This window comes from Harpia harpyja, chromosome 4 (assembly GCF_026419915.1).
Source record: "Harpia harpyja isolate bHarHar1 chromosome 4, bHarHar1 primary haplotype, whole genome shotgun sequence".
Taxonomy (NCBI): Eukaryota; Metazoa; Chordata; class Aves; order Accipitriformes; family Accipitridae; genus Harpia; species Harpia harpyja.
The window spans coordinates 32,873,799-32,895,214 of NC_068943.1; the positions used below are offsets into that span (position 1 = coordinate 32,873,799).

General features: G+C 37.6%; 1 protein-coding gene across 1 annotated transcript in view; it reads right to left on the reverse strand.

The window, feature by feature from the left end:
- The window catches only part of KPNA3 (karyopherin subunit alpha 3), a 54,897-nt gene that overhangs the window by 3,563 nt on the left and 29,918 nt on the right, over nucleotides 1-21,416 (reverse strand). The window contains exons 3-16 of the mRNA XM_052786161.1: nucleotides 18,414-18,503; nucleotides 18,177-18,206; nucleotides 18,031-18,083; nucleotides 17,846-17,941; nucleotides 15,417-15,502; nucleotides 12,382-12,468; nucleotides 11,814-11,983; nucleotides 10,615-10,659; nucleotides 7,922-8,053; nucleotides 6,618-6,746; nucleotides 3,231-3,335; nucleotides 3,024-3,095; nucleotides 2,762-2,924; nucleotides 1,725-1,819 (exon numbers count right to left, since the gene is read on the reverse strand). Of these exons, the coding sequence (XP_052642121.1) occupies nucleotides 1,725-1,819; nucleotides 2,762-2,924; nucleotides 3,024-3,095; nucleotides 3,231-3,335; nucleotides 6,618-6,746; nucleotides 7,922-8,053; nucleotides 10,615-10,659; nucleotides 11,814-11,983; nucleotides 12,382-12,468; nucleotides 15,417-15,502; nucleotides 17,846-17,941; nucleotides 18,031-18,083; nucleotides 18,177-18,206; nucleotides 18,414-18,503 (1,353 nt within the window). The remainder of the gene's footprint in view (nucleotides 1-1,724; nucleotides 1,820-2,761; nucleotides 2,925-3,023; nucleotides 3,096-3,230; nucleotides 3,336-6,617; nucleotides 6,747-7,921; nucleotides 8,054-10,614; nucleotides 10,660-11,813; nucleotides 11,984-12,381; nucleotides 12,469-15,416; nucleotides 15,503-17,845; nucleotides 17,942-18,030; nucleotides 18,084-18,176; nucleotides 18,207-18,413; nucleotides 18,504-21,416) is intronic.

The following is a 21,416-nucleotide window of genomic DNA, read 5'->3' on the forward strand; positions in this document are numbered from 1 at the left end:
TAGCTTTCTGACATCTGGCCTTGGAGCAGTGCAGATGTCAGAACTGACTCACCTAAAATCTTTGTTTCTCTTTACTTTGGGTGACAATACCTAAATTGCAGGAAGAGATTAAGGCCTTTGGTGATAGCAACAATCTGCAGGAGGAAGAGTGGGGCACGTCATGCCCAAATGAAGATCAAATCCAGTTTCAGAATGCTTTGCAAAATGTTTGTGAGTTGATAAATTAGCACTTCTGCCTTCTGCAGGGGTACTACAAAGTAAGGTTACCTAAGTTCACATGTCTTTAAGACAATAAAGTCAGGAAGCCATTAGGGCTGGTCCTGAAGTACATGCCTGTGCACTTTACAGGGCTCAGCAAAGGAGCAGATGGGATTAACAATAAAAGGGTATCTAGTAGCCACCAACATCTCATGAGAATACAGAAGATCCTGAAGCAACAGAAGGCATGATACTCCTGGACAGCCAATCTTAACACTGCCAAGCAGGCTAACATAACCAGTCTCTCGTCTCCCTAGGGCAATTTGGATTTATTCCCCGTGCCTCCCCCCTGCCCTGCCTTTTTTTTTTCACCAGTCCTCAGAGGACAAGGGTTATTTTCCTACTTACAGTTACTGCCTGAAAATTTGTCTGGTTCTATGTTTGAACTCCTATCTCCCAATGACCGAATTTCTACAATTTCAAGTTTCAGAAGCCCCAGAAAACATGGTAACAGTATAAACAGTAATCTAAAGTCTTGCTCCCGAGTAAAGGAGGTAAATTTAGCAAATCAGGCATTGATTAAATTGCCTTAATTTATGTAAAAAGTAAATGCACCAAAGGGAGTACTAACCTCAAAAGGGATATTTTTCCACCCACACCAACAGTTAGCTACTGAAGTCTCAGAGCACTTATGGAGACTATTAGACAGTGCTCACCGAATCATTACAAGCATAGGGAACTTTTCACATATCTTAACTTCTGGTGACTAACTTCACAATCACAAGATGGCCCCATGAATTGAAGATTAATGAGTCCTAAAGTTAGAACTGGTATCTGGAGAGTTCAATTTAAGAGAAGAACTGAAGACATATTTCTGCTAGGCTGCAGAACTACAGACACCCTGGATGGCCTAAAAAAGATAATTATTATTTGTCTTCAAATTGCTTGTTGAAGTGCTTCTGAGGCACTCACAAGCAGCCAGTAGCAGGAGAGCTAGAAACAAAGGGGTCAAAATACCTAATCAGGGTGCAACAAAATATCAGATGGTCTAGATCAATCAGTTGCAGAAAGTGTTAACAGTTTTGATGACTCTTCTGAATGCAGAATCCAGACTGAGCAATTACAGAGCTGAAATACAGTAATCTAACTCCAAGTAAGGACCCACTGCCCCCCTCCAAAGACTGATGTATGAGAAAGTAATAAAAAGGAGAGCCAGACAACTGTTTAGATTCTAATCACAAGTAATTGCATGTCAATTTACATGTCAGTGTGACAAAATTAGGTCAGCGTCAATCAATTTATTAGGCAAAACCACAGCAGTCGTCTTGATGTTGCTAAAGAAAATTCTTGGTATTGAGAAACTCTTCAAAGACTTTCAATTAAGGGAAGCTGTACTGAAAAAGGAGCAGGAAAACCAACTTCCCAGATAACCTATGTTCATGACAATTGGAACTGAGGAACAATGACAATGTACTTACTAAGCTAACAGCACAGCACATGTACTCTTCAATCTTTAGCATACTTACATCATCACCAGAGAAATACTGATCTATGATTTCAAATGCTAGTTTATAAATGTCTTCATTCTCATGCTGTTGCAAGGCTTCGATTTTCTCTAACCCTGAAGAAAAGAAAATGAAGAAGAGTTTTAGAAGTTTAACCTGCAGTTACCGACTACTTTGAAAAAACTAAGAAAAATTATGAAACATTACTACTGAAACACACTAGAAAAGATGTAGCTCAATTTTCAAATATTACCTACACAGTAGCTATCTTGGCCTCCTGGAGAAAAGAGAAGTAGTTTGTGAACCCTTGCATGCCATGGAATATCCCATTTTATGAACAAGGGATAATGGAATCTTCTCTCTTTTTAGATAAAACACTCTATTTAATTTTTTTTATGATGACTTCTGTCTACTATATAGCTTTTGTTTCAGTCATTGTGCTTTCTGTATATCACCAAAAGGAAGTGGCTACATTTGTGTGTTGCATACCAGTTTAAAACAAAAAGGCAACAAAGCCTCACACCAAGAGCAGCTTAAAACACTAGTCCCATTCTCAAACTGGATAGGGAATAATACAGGGAAAAACTTCCAGTGTAGTACATTCTTCAACACCCCTTTACTGCTATCTTACTATAATACATTAATTAGCATGTGTTAAAACTTGGATTGCAATATCCAAAAGACTCCTTATCCTGCTTTGGTCTGTAATGAAATTAGGATCCTAACAACTGCTTCCAAGGCAATGAACTAAAGAAAGAATTGTGTGTTTTACCACAGAACAAAGTATATGCAATAATCAAATGAAAAGAAGTACAATTCTTATTTAAACCTAAAAAATACCTAAGCTACAGAAAGCTTTTTCAACAACTGCCTCCAACATGACTATCTCTATACTGAACTAAACAGAAAAAAAGTAATTTCTCTCATTACAAAAGTCTCACTTGCCTATTCAGATAGCCCATGGTAAAAAAATGCTGTAGTAAATATCAACAGCAGCAAGGGGAACACAGAATAACATCCAGCAAATTAAATTTTTTAAAAGCCTAATAAGCTCTTACCTCCACACTCTTCTATAATTTCAGCTATTGTGCTAGCCTCATCACCAGCCATTATCAGGATGTTTTTCAGACCATCCAGCACCACCTGTACCACTTGAGAATCCTTTACTGAGAGTAGATTGCAGAATGGTGGGATTACATTTTGCTGTACAAGGTATTCAACCTAAACAATAAAAAAAAAAAGTGCTTTCAATATTGTGCTTCTTACAAATGACTGCATGTGCAACGTTTTAGTGACAATTTGAAATCCCACTACACATACCTGATCTTTTCTCCCACTTATTGTCAAATTGCTAATTGCCCAAGCAGCTTCCTTTTGTGTTCCAAAGTCCCCCTGAAAAACAAAATTAATAGCTCATTAAAATCAGCATGGAAACATCTGTCAAGCTTATTATTAAAAATCACAGACTCCTCGTGTCAGATTTATAAAAAGAGGATGACAACTTGCATAGCTGATAGTTTGACTGACCTTAGCCAGCTGGTGTATGATCATAGGGATTAGCCCAGCATCTATTACAGCCTGAACTTGTTGCTGGTTTCCTGCTGTGATATTGGAAAGGAACCAAACTGCTTCCTACAATTGGACAAAACAAAAAAGCAAAATCCTTTTAAAAACTAGTCAACAGATGAAAAAAAACCAACCAAACCCCAACCAAACTAAACAAACTCAAACCCTAAAATCATATCATGACCAATCACTAAACAGAACCTCCAGGTTTCTTCCCCAATAGCACTTCTAGTACACAAACTTTTATTGCACTGTGAAAGCCAAACATGCAGGAGATCAATGTAAAATTGATATCATGAATTCACGGGGCCAGATTATTACTTACACAAGGAGTGTCTCCATACATCAGGAGCAATAGTGACCTAAACCTTACATCCACTTTGTGCTGCTGGAGTCACAGCCATGTTTTAAACTTTCCATAAGTTTTGCAAAGAAAATAGGAAAACTGGTAAAACCTCATATTAAAAAGGACTTATCCTGCAATCATACTACTGACAGCTCAGTAGTAGCTTTCTGTGCTGATACAAGGAAGACCAACTCCAGCTCCCATTTTCCTCCTGAAACATGAAGTGGAGCTCACAAAGGTCATTCAAGTATCAGACAGGACTCTCAATCCTGAGACTTTCCTCAGGAGTTACTTCCTTCAGGTGGTTCATCGACATAGCTAACATCTAGCTAATGGCAGTTACAAATTCCTGGTTACAAAGGGGGATACTTGTCAAGGAATCCAGAACATCTTACAAAGGCTCCAATCTTAAGTAAAAGACAAACAGATGTGGCAAGCAGCCATTTATGAAGTACTGCAGGAAAAAAAACGTAATGGGTTCCATTTTTCAGGGATGTGTATCTTGCTTTTATTTGTATTTGCCCCTCACAACATACACTTAAAACAAAGCATTTCTAGACTTTCCTTATACAAAAATAAGCTCTTCATCATTCTTTTGTGAGAGCTAGAAGGGCAGGCAGAAACAAATCACAGCAGTTTGAACTGTCAGATAACTTCCTACAGAGCTCTTGACAGTTTACAGGGCCTGAAGAAACGGAGTTTCCTCACAAATAGTTTTCCCCTCAATGGTATACTACGTGGGGGAATCACATAAGCTTCCTCTTCAGCCAGCCCCATCTCTGCAATGGAAGATGGCACAATGATAAAAAAAAAATGCAAATAACACGAACTACAGCTCTGGAAAAGAGGGCACTGATGACTTAGAATCATAGAATCATAGAATCATTTTGGTTGGAAAAGACCTTCAAGATCATCGAGTCCAACCATTAACCATGCCCCCTAAACCATGCCCTGGAGTACCCTGTCCACTCGCTTTTTGAATACCTCCAGGGATGGTGAATCAACCACTTCCCTGGGCAGCCCATTCCAATGTTTGACAACCCTCTCAGTAAAAAAATTTTTCCTAATATCTAACCTAAACCTCCCTTGCCTCAACTTGAGGCCATTTCCTCTTGTCCTATCTCCAGACACCTGACAGAAGAGACCAACACCCACCTCACTACAACCCCCTTTCAGGTAGTTGTAGAGAGCGATAAGGTCTCCCCTCAGCCTCCTCTTTTCTAGACTGAACAACCCCAGATCCCTCAGCCGCTCCTCATAAGACTTGTGCTCAAGGCCCCTCACCAACTTGGTTGCCCTTCTCTGGACACGCTCAAGCAGCTCAATGTCTTTCCTGCAGCGAGGGGCCCAAAACTGAACACAGTACTCGAGGTGCGGCCTCACCAGTGCCGAGTACAGGGGAACAACCACCTCCCTGTTCCTGCTGGCCACGCTGTTCCTGATACAGGCCAGGATGCGATTGGCCTTCTTGGCCACCTGGGCACACTGCTGGCTCATATCCAGCCGGCTGTCAACCAGCACCCCCAGGTCTTTCTCTGCCGGGCAGCTTTCCAGCCACTCTTCCCCAAGCCTGTAGCGCTGCATGGGGTTGCCGTGACCAAAGTGCAGGACCCGGCACTTGGCCTTGTTAAACTTCATACGATTGGCCTCAGCCCATCGATCCAGCCTGTCTAGATCTCTTTGTAGAGCCTCCCTACCCTCAAGCAGATCGACCCTGCCTCCCAACTTGGTGTCGTCTGCAGACTTGCTGAGGGTGCACTCAATCCCCTCATCCAAATCATCAATAAAGTTATTAAACAGAACTGGCCCCAACACTGAGCCCTGGGGAACACCACTTGTGACCTGCCACCAACTGGATTTCACCCCATTCACCACGACCCTCTGGGCTCAGCCATCCAGCCAGTTTTTCACCCAGTGAATAGTGCACTTATCCAGGCCATGAGACGCCAGCTTCTCAAGGAGTATGCCATGAGAGACAGTGTCAAAGGCCTTGCTGAAGTCTAGGAAAATAACATCCACAGCCTTTCCCTCATCCACTAGGCGGGCCACCTGGTCATAGAAGGAGATCAGGTTGGTCAAGCAGGACCTGCCTTTCGTAAACCCATGCTGACTGGGCCTGATCCCCCTCTTATCCTGGACTTGCCATGTGAGTGCTTTCAAAACAAACCGTTCCATAATCTTTCCCGGTACCGAGGTCAGGCTGACAGGCCTGTAGTTCCCCGGATCCTCCCTCCGACCCTTCTTATAAATGGGAGTCACATTGGCAAGCCTCCAGTCTTCTGGGACCTCCCCTGTTGACCAGGAACGCTGATAGATGATAGAGAGTGGCTTGGCAAGGACCTCTGCCAGTTCCCTCAGTACTCTTGGATGGATCCCATCAGGTCCCATAGATTTGTGAGTGTCCAGATGGCGTAGCAGGTCCCTAACTAATTCCTCCTGGATTAAGGGGGGTATGTTATGCTCTTACTTACTTTCATCAAACTCTCCCTATTCCATCCAGTCCTTGCAGCAGCAAAGTTACCTCTGCCAAAAGGAAGGAGAGGAAATGCAGGGACAGTTTTCAGAAAAGGACAGCGGTACTCCCTACTTCCTTGAAGGTGAAGATGGACAAGAGAACAAACTCCACTATGAAAAGGTGGAGTGGAAAAACTGGATCAGTCAACTCACTGGACTCAACCAAAAGTAATGCTCTTTAGTTATGAAAAACTATAATACAAGTTAGTCAGTTACTCACTTTGAAAATGAAAAAAAAGTATCACACTCCAAAGCAAAAACCATCAGTCCTCCCAAAAAGCACTAGGCATCAGCACCAATGCATGGATCCTCACTATGGCTGTTTGGCTTTAGCCCTAATTAAGCACCAAGCCTCAAAGGCTGTGTCTTTATACAAAATTGCTCGCATGCTGGAAATAATGGCTGTAAGAAATTCTTCTGTAGTATTCTACAGACTACTGTTTTATTTCTTAAAGAAAAAGATTAAGTTAGGAAGAAACAAATCATACCTTGTTTATCTTCTCTTTTGGATGCGTCAGGAGATTTGGGAAATAAGACAAAACATCACAATTGAGAACAACTTGTGTCTGTTCGTCAGTACCAGTTACTATGTTGCCTACTGCTCTCAGTGCTGCTGTCTGAATATCCAAAGAGGGAAGGAAAAAAAATTGCATGTTAAAGACATTGCTGTTACTTATGCTAAAACAAAGCTCATTTTAAGACGTCTCTTTATAAAAACACTTTGCAAAATACAATTTAGCACTTCATCCTCTGAGCTACATCATAAAAATGGGTAGTTTCATCACAACAGAAACACACAGTACAGCATTTTACTGAACAGATGCACTGCAGCTCAACTCAAAAAGTGTAAAGATTAGAAATTAAAAGAATATTAAAACAATAGAAAAGTTAATTCATCATGTATCTAATCCGAGTTGCAATTACATTAACTGTTTCTAGGCTTTGACTATGTCTGCCAAGGTTGCTTACTTCTCCATTCGGCTCTCCACTACAGAATTAAAAAACCCACAACTACTTTTCTTCTTACTGACTCTCAGTTGACTTTCAGAAATGGACTTTATAACTTTATGTATTGGTTAGTAAATGCTCTACAAGTGACAGAATACTGGAGGCACTCCTTTTCATTAAGTGAACTGGTCTGACAAATTTCAAGACAGCCACATCTCATCCAAAGTACAAACTAAACAAACACGACAAATGCACAGATATGTAAAAAAGCTCCCAATTACAACAGTTGGTTCATAAAAACCAAGCATACATTAACTAACTTTCAGATTCCCTTTGTCTTTGAAGTTAATCAAACAAGCTCAGTTAACCTACCTTTTGTAGCTAATTAGAAAATTACTAAAAGGACTCAGCAACTGCAAATATTTTAACATTCAAAAGGTCCCCAAATATTGATTTCCATGAGCTATTCAGACAGAATATGCACAACCATGTATGCAGCAGCAGTAAAGAGCACATATAACTTGAATTCTGAAAAATGTAAAATCTGTTGTCATGAAGTATTTTAGGACTACAAAAGGAAGGCAGCCCTGGTAATCATACAATGAAAGTTAATGTTTAACCTGTCACTTTACTTAAAACTACATTAGAACTGTTTTGTTTGAGTTTTCTTTCATTTTAATGATCTTTTTTCCTCAGGGTAGGTAACATTTTTTGTTCAGTTTTACCTGCAACAAATGTAGCTATAAATGCTCATCTCAGTACTCCACTAATAAATACTCTAAGACACTTTTTTTTAGAAAACAGCTTACAAAGGACTATTCAATAGCAACTGAACCAGACTTACTTGAACTTTAACCTCCTGGTGACTCAGAAGGGGAACTAGAAAAGGTACAACTCCTGAATCAATCACCATTTGTATCTGTTCGTTTCCACCATCTGTTAAGTAGGACAAAGCCCAAACAGTGTCCACAAGAATCTACAAATTGGAAAGAACATGATTTACACATTGAACAGTAAAATCCGTATAATGGAGGCTTAATTTAGTGATCAACATTCCACATGTTTGGGGGTGGGGGTGGGGGAGGGAAGAGCATGCAATTTAGTTACAGGAAAAACTCAAACATGATTATGACAAGACCCAATTAGTAAAATCTTAGATTATTATGTACAACTATGAAAAACAGGGCCATTTGTTCCATAACAGTAATTTCTATATGTCCTCTCTCAATTTTTTTTTAAATTAAATACCACCTTTTGGTGCATTAAGTGACAGCATACATCATCTCACAAAGGTAAACTGTTAGGCTTGATTTGCATTTCAAAGATAGACAACCAGCTCAGATAAGTATTTGTGCTAGTAACTTTCTGAAGAAAATACCAACCCAGCCTCCTAGCACTGCTATAATTTGTTAGCTGTGCTATCTTTTGATTATAGAATATGTAAATTCCCTTAGTCTCTAATCTATCTATCTACACCTTGGCATTTCTGATCCATAGTGCAGTTCCAAAGTGAAACTGCAAACTATTCTGTATGTATGCCTTTTTCTGCCTTCATATTAAGATTAAAAATCCACAGCAAAGGAAAGGAGTTCCTCTACCACCTAAAGGGCTAGCAACTATTGTAAGGTGGCAACTGTTCAAGCAAAGCAAAAACCCACAGAAAAATGACTACCATGCAGGGCAATCTTAGTATCTTAAAGAAAATAAAGACTAAGTCACTGATGCCTTGATAAGGGTGATTTGAGAGCCCTCAAAAAAACCAAAAGGTACAAAAGTTACAGTCACTGAAAGGTAGTATCTGAAGCAGAAACAAAGCCAGCAGAAAGAGGGATATCGCATCACTTAGAGATGATGTTAGGAACTGCAGGAAGAGAAATCTGGACCCCACTGAGGACATCATCTGTTGAGGTACTAGATCTACTCTACTTTTAAAACAGACACCCATTTAAAATTTCCATCTATCAAGACAGCTAAATACTACAGTACGGAAACGTAGGAAGGACTTTAAAGTCCTGACCCACAGGCTGCTTCCACCCAGCTTCAGGGACCAGACAGCACAGACCTAATGCTTTCTTGTCACAGCCTGCTGCTGCCCTCACCTGCTAATGCCACAGGGACAGCAGAACGTGCTGCAGTGGAGCCAGTATCGCAGCAGAAGCAGTGAGAGATGGTGCCTCACCAGTTTGCTGCCCCACAGCCCTGTTGGTGACCAGAGCAGCAGCCGCCAGAAGCGCTCACAGGACTGTTGGCTGACCTACCTGCATCACTGACTCATCTCCAAACATAGGTTTGCTGCTCCAGTACAGAGAGGCTGGGACCAGACTGGTACCTCCAAACTAGCACCTGACTCTCAGGATCAAAAAGACGGGCACCCTAATTGAGATCAGTCAAAACCTGGCATCACATAGTCTCATATCTACTTCAAGAAGTTCTTACACAATCATTGCTTGCAAAAGCTTTCAAATTTGGCAGGGGAAAAAAAGCCAATAGGTTAGAAGTATGTTTGGTTTTGCTATGAATTTCCATTCAGGTTTGTCCAAATTACAAATTGGAAAGTCACCATGTGCTGTCTCCCACCCACATTACACTGGGAAAACCCTGGCAAAATCCCAGATTAAACTGTTTGCAAATATTTTGTGGAGCCAAGCCCACTTCACCATTAAAAGAGCAGCAGAAACACCACTACCACAGCGTGGAAGTAACGAAAGACAGCTTCACCAATCTTATGCTCCATCCCCAGACCCACCACAAGGGTTCAATTTCTGCTTCCCTAAATTGAAGGATCACTACAGGGAGCAAGAGTCAAAGACATTACAAAGTCCTGACAGGAGGAGGAGGAGGAGGAGAAGAGCAGCTCAGTATCCCTTAGTTACACAGATCTTTGCTCCTGAAGTCCCAATATAAGATTTCAGGAGCTAAGTACACCCCTCTAGGACTTTACTCAGAAAATAGATGTAAACCCATGGATCAGGAATGTGGGAAGTACTGAAGGTTTAATATTAAAAACCTGAAGGAAAGTTGCCAGAGGTGCCACAAAACAATAGTTTATTCAAGTATATTTTCATACGTGATTTCCTTAGTTAAACAGGTTGCAAAGTCAGGCACCCAACAGATTACAGAAGTCAGATTTACCCATAGGATTACAATATTTGATTGGACTGATACGTAGAATTATATATATTTTTTTCTACACATGCATTACATATCATCTATGCAAAATTATAAATTGGGGCAGAATTAAAGTGAAGCTGATGGTAAAGCTGGCACTTTAAATTTCTAGTTTCCAATTCCGCAAAATAGGATTTTTTAAAATGTAGTTTCTAATGTAAAGGATAAAAAAACTTTTAGAAAAGGTATTTTGGAAATGGTATTTGCACTTTCTTTTTCATGCTCTGAATGACTACAATTATATTAGTCTTCATATTTACTACTTAATTATACATGAATTAACACACAAAAACAAGTTTGCCACAATCTTGCAGCATCTTCTAAAGAAAACAAAGAATCTAAATATCTAAAACTTCAGAAATTACTTACATTTATATCTGTATGGTAAATGAGAACACACAATGCTGGCAAAATCTGAAAAGAAGTTCATCAGTCATTAGAGTAGAATAAAATTGGCTGTACAATCATGAATCCAAGTACTGCAGTTGCAAAGCTTAGCCTGAGACTGCATTAGCATATTGCATTCACACACTTCCCAGCAGCTGGTCATTCCCTCAAAGTATGTACAAAAATACATATATACATTATATTTAAAATTTGTAAAAATACAAGACTGTACTATATTTCAAAGACACACAGAGAGTAGACTATATTTTGAGGGAAAACAAGCAAACAACAGAGATAAGACATCTGCCTGCTATTTTGAAAGCTTTGTTACCACACAATATAATAAAAATCATTAGCCTAATATCAATATATAAAACCCTCTTGGATTAAAATAAAATTTTATTTTTGTATTCACATATGGAGAAAATATAAAACTGAGCCATGATAAGAATGCTTAGAATAGGGGTTTTTATTTGGTAAATTATTACTTGTAGAAGTTTCCCTGTTCTCTGCTTTGGTTTTAAAATTTCATTAGTTTAGTTGCTAACAATATTATACTTCACATGGCTTCAAAACCTGTATCTACACTTTGGAATTTATCTTAAAATGAAGAACTTTACGTACCCTACAACTACAGTTCTAGCCAACTAGCATCACTTTACTAGCTGTGCCTACTCTATGAACACTGCATTTGCTCTGTTCACCAGTTTAAAAGGGTTTTCAGATGCCTCCCTTCTCAAGTGGGGACTTGACATTGACTGCATGTTCACAGCTAGTCGAAGCACAAACTACTCTACATTCACTAGTTTACTTACATTTCCTCTTACTGAAAATAATTACATTTGAATACTTATATATACAGAATCATGTTTGTAGCCTTTTTTGATAAAAACATGACATACTGAGTATGTTAACACTTTCAAGTGTGTTAATTTTTTGTTGCGTCCATTTTAATATATGGCTCATCAGTCTTTAGTCTTACTCAGTTTCAGATGTTACAAATACCTTTATTACAGCCTTAGTAAGAAGCATCAAGTTGGTCAAATTACTTCATTTAACAGCTGTTAAGTGGCACAAGACAGTGGCAAAAAACATGCATAAATTCATAGTATGACAACGTAAAACATTTGGCCTCTAGCCCACAGTATAAAAAATGATCTGTCTCATAATTCTTTATTTACCTCCTGAACTGTCTCCATAGGCGGTGGGGGGTCCTTATTCCTGCAGAGATTTACAATGACCCATGTGACGTTCCGAAGGAAGGTGATGGGAATGGAGGGATTGATGAAGGACAGAAGAGGTTTGACAACTCCCAGTGATATGACATAATCTCTACACTGAGGACCATCACCTACAGAAATGAAAATTGTTGTAAAAGAAATTACATTAAAAATGGAAAATCTTGAAATGTATGCAATGACATGTTGGGATACTGAAATACTATGTTTCCTCACCAGTAGTCTACTACTAAAATGTCATGTTCAATTAAATATACATACGTACAAATATGTATGTATATTTGACAAGACATAAAATTTATCCTGTTAATGTTTTGTGTAGCAAGTAATACTATTCTTTAGGAAAAAAAAAGGAAGTACATATGTAATTCTGGCCACATGAAAAATTATAACAAGCCACAGAATTTAGAGGAAACATAGTCTCATATGATAATGCCAATGTTCAAAAAGTCAAATTCTAAAATGAAACACTCGCTCCCTGAATTCAAATCATTATAACAACAAGAGTTACCTATAATATTTCCGAGAGCCCAGACCGCTTGCTCACAAACATTCTGGTGTGGTGAATGAAGTAGTCTCAAGAAGAGGGGTACTGCATCTGCAGAATGCAAAGATCGGATTTGTTTTTACTGGACATGGTATATGCACAATAGTTTCATTGATTAATACAAAACACTTTCTCTACCATGCCTTATACATGTTTCTGTTATGAAGAACACACAAAACCTCAGTTAAAGATTTCTATACATATCTAGAGAGGGGAAAAAAATAGACTTGAGAACAAGCACCTATTAAACCACAATGTTCCCCACTTTTAAACCTTTTTCCGTATTTCTCAAAGTGATATGCAAGAGCCTCAAGTATGTAGGTGCTAGGTTTCATGTCCTGGTAATTCAGATTTTCCAGTTATCCAAGATCACAATACATACCTAGCAGAATGACATGCCTGCTTGAGCAAACGTGCTTCAAATCTTGACTAAGAAAATAGCTTCCTCCCAAGAGGTGGCTATAGTTAGTTTCCATACGCAGTGAAGATTTACATCCATCTGCCAGTCCTAAGACACGTTTTAATTTGCTCTTATATAACGCAGGCAACATAACAGATTAAGGAAGTGGTACTGATTTTAGATAGCCATCTCTGCTGAATTAAATATATTTAACAGAGCTATCTGCTCTCCCTCTACTATTCCCATGCGTTACTTCCCTTCAGACAATCCATACTGTTTGAAAGACAGTAATTCTTGCAGGAAATTTTTTAAATCTATATGTGATCATACTCATCCTATAGTCTGAGCAAAGTAAAATAGATCAACTTATATACTGTTGAAGGAAAGAATATTTTTTCTTGTAGAAATTGCTTCAGAAATTTTAAAAAATTGCAACACAATTTGTAAGCAACTGTGAATCAATATTCTGTTGATAATGTAACATGTGATAATGAGCCAAAAACCCTTGATGTGTTTTCCTGAAAAATAGAGCAATGAAGAATAAAGACAACCTAAAATTCCTTCCCCAGCCTAGATGAGTAATTCAGCAATTGCCTCTAACTGACAAGTTAGGTGGGACAGCAACATACTGTTGCTTAAGAACACTCTCTCTGTTCTTGTAACAATCATCCCACTTCCATTAGCTCGGGTGGAATATTCAAGCTTCATTCTCAGTGATTACCGAGATTACACTTCAGCCATATGTGTATTCAACATATTTCAGAGAAGTCAAGTATGTAGTTTATATTAGATTGCAATCCTGGTATGCTTTCAAAAGCAGGAATGAAATTATTTCATAACTCAGGCAGGACAGTTTCAGAAAGCATGAGTTGCAGGTTATCTGATCTACTGCTCCCAAAAAATTAATTATTTCTGCTCCAAATTGGCTCCTGCCAAGATCTATTCTGCAAATATAGTACTTCTCCTCTTTTGCTGGGCCTTCCAACTGCCATCTGTCCCTCTTGATTGCAGGAGGCCTTCTTTTGTATTTAGGCTACACCAGCCTCTTCTACAGCTGCGAGGGCCTATTGCTTTGTTTCCCTCATCTAAAGGGAATAGGGTTGGGAGGCTGTTTTCCCTTAGTCATCTCCCAGCCAAAACAGCAAGGCTTCTCGACTAAACTTCTTCCATTTTCTCTTCAGGAGTAAAGCTTAGAAAATGCTTTTTGCTTCTTTGAAGTAATTTTATCACATTTTCTTCTTTTCAAGCATTAGCTAAACAGATTTTGGACGAGACATATCCCAGCCTGAACTTCTAGTAATTGTTCAGGTAACAGCAATGCTTTTGGCTGTGCTGTACATACTTTCATTCTAATTTTAATTCTTACTTTAAGATTTTTTCCAGATTCTTCTCTGCAAAGCTAATACTATAAACAGCCTTTTCATTAGATTTATTCATTCAAATATGATAACACTGTGGGACTTGAAAAAGGAAGAAAACAATGACTAACCAATGAACAAGTTGGGAAGGATGAAAAAACTTGGGAATAGATTTCCAAAGATATTTAGACACCAGAAAAGGAGTCTAAAAACAGAGGTGCCCAAATCGCATGAGGATTTTTTGAAACAAATTCAAGACGTTGATTTTTTTTTTTTTAAAAGGCTTTGGATTTTTATCCAAAACTCATTTTGATAAGCATTCTTATTCCTATTGTTCCAATATCTTCACTATATAGAATCTAACAATTGGTGAGATATTTTATTAGCTATTTAAACATACAAAACAGCATTTTGATTTGAAAGGCAGGTTCATACACTTAAAAAAAAAAGAAATCAAATAACTAAGTCACCATTTTCCCATATAAAAACACTGAATACGAATAAGCCAAGACAATTTTTTATATATTTGCTTATCTATAGTCTCCTGTTTAATGACAAAATGTTGTATTTACCACAAAGATGATTGTTTTAAGATAAGCGTGCTGATACATAAAAGATATACATATAATCCTGAAAAAATAATTTGAATAATTTATCTTCAATTAACTTTAGAGTTTATTTCCTATCTCTTTTCATAATGGAATTCTCACTGGCTGGTTAAGCAAGAAACACAGGCCGCAAAACAAATTCAGTGTACACAGGAGCTGCTAATCATATGGTCAGGGAAAGGATGGTAATTTTCTTAATTCTGTATTTAAATGGGAAACCTTACATAACTATATGTATTTAAAAACTTTAATAATATTTATGAACATACCTTTGAGATAGAAAGAATTACTTCCTAACATAAGTTTTAGCCGTAGGGGAATTAATGGTACATGATTTCAGAAATCAACCCAAGAATTAGAAAAGACTAACATTTTTGTCATACTCATTATATCATCTGTCATTCTCTATCTTTTTTTATGGGAAAATCAGGTCTGGGATCCTTAATATGAATCGTTAGTGACAAACAGATTAATGTTTAAGAGCAAACATAGACATTTTTTGAGAAAGAGGACAGACATGCATGTATTATTTTAATGGTTCTGACAACAAATGGCATTTGTTATCCAAATACCCCCTTTTCCCTTTTACCCACAATATCCACCATCCCCCAAAAACCAAACTGTAATACTTACTAGACTGTACAACAGCTTGAGTCTGTGCAGAAGTGCCTGATGCTATGTTAGTCAATGCCCATGCAGCTTCAAATTGTAATGAAGGACTGTAAAGAAATAATTTTATAGTAATAAGTTGAAACATGATCTGCATATTATTTTATGGTTCATTTCAGTATTACTAGCTGTGTCCACTCTGAGACACTCTACATTTAAGCAGTGTCACTGGGCTAGAAGTTTTAAAAAACCCCAAAAAACTAAAACCTCTGAGCCTGGACATTTCAGGGGAAAAGCTGTAAGAAAAAAAAGATTTTACATTCTATGACCTTTTGTAAACCAGCCATCATTCTGACTTCATATAAGTAATAAAAAAAACCAAAATAAAAGCAGTAATACTTGTGGAAGCACATAACAACCAGTGAAGCTGACCGCTACTCTAGTCAACTAATTATCTCCTGTATGAAAGATTTCTAGCACCACTCATCATAAAATGCAATTATGCCTCTCTAATATGTAAGAGACCTCTTCACATCCAACTGATCCAAACACCATTCATATTTAGTGAAGAAAGTGCAACTGTCTTGCTGCCCTTAGTAGTTCTCAATAAATTAACCATGCCTGACCAGAACTAATAAAAACTTGGCCCTTCTAACATTAAAACCCAGATCAAGTGTAAGCTGGTATACCAGGATAAAGACGTTTTTCTGCTCCATCACAGACAGGGGAAAGATTAGCATCAGTATCAAAAGACAGCACAATACCTGCATTAAAACTGACTTACTAAATGCAGATAAAATTAGTTACAGATATTATGAAAGCTGGGGGAACATCTCCAAGACGTCTGTCAACTGTTGTCTATGCCAACAGCAATTTAGTAAAACAGTTTGCATGAAAACTGTTGTTCAAGCAAATGCTAAAGGTTAAGAGTTCTAGAAGCTATAAAAGAGTTTACAGCTTATGGTGGTTAGCATAACAGTAAGGTTATGCTTTGGGAGGAGCAGAGAATATTTATTGTTAGGTGACTGTTTTTCATTTCCATGCTTTTTGGGGTCTTCATCAATTATGTTTTATATATAGCCATAGGACCTGCTTCCTTTAAGGTTTTTTTGTGCATTAGTTCCCAAAGCATTTTAAGGTTTTATCGGTGATGAGATTGGAAAGGAATTAGATAGGAGAGCCCAAGATGTGTAAATAAGGATTTGTAAATACAAATAGTACCTGTCAGCACCTATCTATAAACCTTTACATTCTAGGATTAAATGCATTAAAATTCTAATTCTAGGTTGGTACTTCTTTTCTTCCTCTCATGATAAGCTTCCAGTTACAACATGGACAACAGCTTTAACAATCCATTACACAAAGTCTTTGCAGAGTTTACCTCTACTAAATATTATATACCAATCACAATTAAATGGACTGCTTAAGAAAATGTTGAGTTCAATTTCAAAAGGTTTATTAAACATTTACAAAGGTAAATCATACAAAAACTAGACTGAAAATTAAAATTAAAAGAATTTTCACAGCACTGAACCGTCTGCTTCTAGAGCAGACAGGCATTCATGACCCATTTTAAAATGTTATCCTGATTTGAACATTATCGCCAGCTGCCTTCTAAGCAACTGTTTTATTAAGCAAGCTAGAAACAAAGCTACTCACGCTCTATGTTTTTGCAACCACTAAATTATACCCAAAATGCCAATTTGCATTTTTGAAGTTTCTAGCGCTCGTGGCTGCAGAAATAACCTTGAAAATGGAAATACTGTAAATACATTTACGGCTGCCTGAGGCCAGAGATAGGCTAAAACATTTACCTCAAATGTGTTAATCCTCATCTATCTGAATAAGGGGCTCATGGATTGTGGAATATAGCATTTTTCTTACATGTCATTAAATTCTTGCAACTATATGCTCAATGTTCTCCACCTCCTTTACTGAAGCTCTTGTTTTCCAGCTAAGGATCATAACAGAGAACATGCTCACATGAGGAAGCAGCACAGAGCCAGAAGGGAACCCACCTTGCAGTGAGAACAAAAAATGCTAGAAAATTAAGCTAATAACCTTAATAAAAAGACGACAAGTGTATTCTGGCAAAGGGAAGAGCCCTGTTCACAAGCAGGCATGTTCTCTGCCTTCACACAAATACACACAGTAAGTCTGAGATGGGTTTCTTAAAAACAGTTAACAAAAAAGTCTGAAATATTCAAAACCAATGAGAAATTTAGTAGGGTTTTCTCCATTAGTTGGATATGCTCATGCAAGCTCTAAAAAATGAAATGACATTTCAGTGGCAGAATAAATACTCCTGGAGAAGTTATGGTTTATCATCATGGAATGTGATCCACTGTGTCAGAGTATATGGTGCTATGAATCTTCAGTTTCATTTGAAATAATGAGATTTTCTTTGGATGCAGATTCTCAGTAAAGGTGAACATTTTTAAAAGTATACTTACTTATCATCCCTTTCTAGGCATTTTACCAGAATTGGTAAAATTCCTGATTTTATTAAGTCATCAATAGGTGGATTTCTGTCACTGGATAGGAGTTTTCTGTGAAATTAAATGTAAAAGTAAAGTAAGTAACTTTCATCATGAAAAATGGGTAGGAAATACATTTCTGTGCCTTTATTCATTTTTACCTTGCAGCTTGGACAGCACTCAGTTGGATCACTGGGTTGTCACTTGTGGCGTTCTGAAAAAAAAAGAAACACAAAAAACCCCAGTAAAAAATAAAAACGCACAGAACAAGCACTTCTAATAGAAAAAAAAGTTAAATGTAACGTACCTGCAGTATAGCTTCTAGTGTTACATTTTGCTTGAAAAGAAAAAAAAAGTTTTAGTAATTTTGTTGCTAAATTATATTCTTTTAAAACATTTAATACAAACTAATTTTAACAGTGTATCAGTTCATAATTTTGCTTTCAAATAACTGCAAGACTTCCAGTGTTAAAGTAAAAACAGAATACATTGTTTTGAGACACCACCAAAGTTTTAAAAATAATTCCAGAATCAAGGAACTTACTGCTTTGAAGTCAGCATCAACATCAGAATCCTCTAAACTTTCTTCTTGGGGAACATTTCTTTTTTTCAAGAGATGTTCATCTCTTTTGTTCTGTAAATAAGTGACAAAAAATAAAGACACTTAATGCTTATTAGTACAGGGTGACAATATAATGGCCCCTTTCCAAATAAAAGTTTAGATAGGATTGCTTTTTTTTTTTAAAGGCATTTGTAACTGCGAATAGAATTTGCAATATTTCAGCTGTAAGAAACTAGCAGCTTGCTAATCACAGACAGAACTATGACAATCCATGACATTTGAATGAATTAAAACTTACAGTTTGGGGATCAATTTTCTAGCAGACATTTACAACACACGTAGATCTGCATGACGTTAATAGTTAGCCACATATGACAAATTATTTTCCAGTGTAAGATTAGTTTTCAGCTAAATGTACTTCGAAGTTCCCTGGTTACATGTATTTTCATCTTGTGTGTAAAGTAGCATGCTCCAAGTACACTGACACTTGTAATATTTCCCACTCATGCTGTTAGCCTAATTTCTGACTTAAAGCAAAGCACCCTCCATCCTTAGCTCCTTTAAGGAGTTACTAAGAAAAAATTACCTTTTCAGTGGTAAAGTACCCATTTAACATTTCTACCTTGCTTAATTAGAATATTTGAACACCTAAAGCCCTAATTTAAAAAGAAAGAAATGAAATAATCAATTGTAACTGTATCCAAATGCAGTTTTTTACAAATTTAAAATGTATTAAAAATATTATTCCAAAAGTACAAAGCAGTCTTTTCTAAATTTTAGACTTTATCTTTTGCTTGGTATGTCTAGAGGTACAATCAAAGATAGAAAGGGCAATGGAAGATGACAATGTAGCATGTATATCTGAATACATTTTCGTACTTTGTTTTTTTGTTTAGTAAGCACATTAAGATTTCAATCTCTAATGAAGCAAAACACTGAAAAGGTATAACAAACAGCTATAACACCTAAAACAAACCTATTATTCTAGCAAGGAAAGGCAGGCTTTTCAGTATCCAAACAATTATCTGATAACTAAACAGTACTGGCTATAGAGATTGTATTATATCATGCCTTGCTTGTAATGTATGAAAAAGCCTCTAAACAGAACCATGTTTTGAAGGAGTCCCCAGTATTTTATTTTCTCATATGTTTGAAAAAACAGCAACTCAAAATTTCTGGGACTTGTTTACGTTTTAGACTTTTTTAAAAGAATTTAAAACAATTTTTCCAGCTTCAGTCTGAAAAGCTCCCAAGCAATATAAAGAATTTTTTCAGACAAGAGAATGCTAAAACAATAAACAAGCACCAGAATTAAATAACCTTTTAATGCAGAAGACAACATTCCACAAACTTAGCACAGTTTAATTTTTGTCAAGTCTACGTACAGAAGCTAAATCCTTCAAGAGGGCACAAGATCACCTAGATTAGCTATGGCAGCCTCTCCAGAGCCGTACAGTAACGGCAGCACACTTGGAGCACATCTACACAGACAAGCACTAAGGGTATTTTGTTGTCAAGTGGTTTTGGAGAGAAGGGAGATGGAAACGAGCAGGCAGTTAAATGCTGTGAAAATACTGTTATGCAGACAAACTGCATCATGCAGGTACACATTGACAGATGGATTCACCATGAAGACCTATAACGTATTTCTCTTTTTTCCACAGCAAGTACTTGGCACTGCCATTTTAAGCAAAGAGCAAACATCATTCAACCCCAGTCAATCTGGCTTTGCTCAAGTACAATTCTTTTTCCTACTATTTGTCTAAGCCATAGCCTATACTTTGGCAGCTGCAGGGACCGGACCCAGTTTCCAGAGGCCATCTCCACGATCACATCAACTTTTCTCCCCAGGGCACAGCTACTACCTGTGGAAGAAGCAGTTCCTTCCTGCCTCGGATGAACGGCTGTGCTGTTATGGTAAAACAAGCCAATAGTGGGAGAAGGGATTGAAGCTGGAGGAAGGTCCTGATGTCTTCAGTCAACTGTCTTCCTACCCAGAGGTATCATCACAGATCATGGTGATGAACAAGTCCACACGTGCGCGAATGTACAGGGAGACATGTTTAGTTATGAGGGTGGCAGACACTGGTCCAGCAGACATCCCCTGTCTTCAGAAAAGGCGCAGACTGAAGGAATTGGAATCTTAGTGCAGAACCATTGCCACTGTCTGCCGGAGCAAGTTAAACGTTTTTGTATTAAATCATCTACTGAGAAGGGTAAAGTTTCCTTGTCATTAGCAACAAACTACTGTAGTACAAGGCAGGGTTTTCTGATTCTGTTTCTCCTAAAATATGTGGCTGGATTTTCTACATCTCATGCTCAGAAAATTCAGGGAAAGAGCTTTGAAGGGTTTTTCTAAAATATGTTTGATTTAAGAATTGTTATCCACACTGATCCACCTGGTGATATCTACATGTTTTTCAAACAAATGATTCAGTATCAGTGGCACTCAACTATGTGTTCTGCAACACCTTGCAATAAAGACGGGTGATCTTTACTTTTAAAGTTCTGTAAAAAAGCCTGTTATATGCAGGCCTCTTGCTGATCCTTTGATTCAAAAAATTATGAAATACCTAGAATAGTTAAGAATCTAGCAAACAAACTCTTTTTATTGAACCTACTGAAAAGAAAATTCTAATTAGGAAATGTCACATTATCTCATTTGTTATTTTCAGGTTTCTTCTGTCAATAAAAAAATTAAAGCTTTTTAAGAGCTCAAACAGTAGATTCTCCCATTTAGATGTTTCACACCACTGTATTAGCAGATTCACCCACCACTGAATCCTCTGACCTTAAGGAACTGTCCCCATATTTGGAAAGAGAATCTGGTACACCACCATTCCACAATGCTCCCCACAGAAGTATCTACGCTGGCACAGAATGGATGCACCTCAGAGAGCTTCGACTGAAATCCCTCCAAAATACAGAGGGTACGCAAGAGCCATTTACTTCACTGCTATTGTAAGTGGAAACTTAAATAAGGCC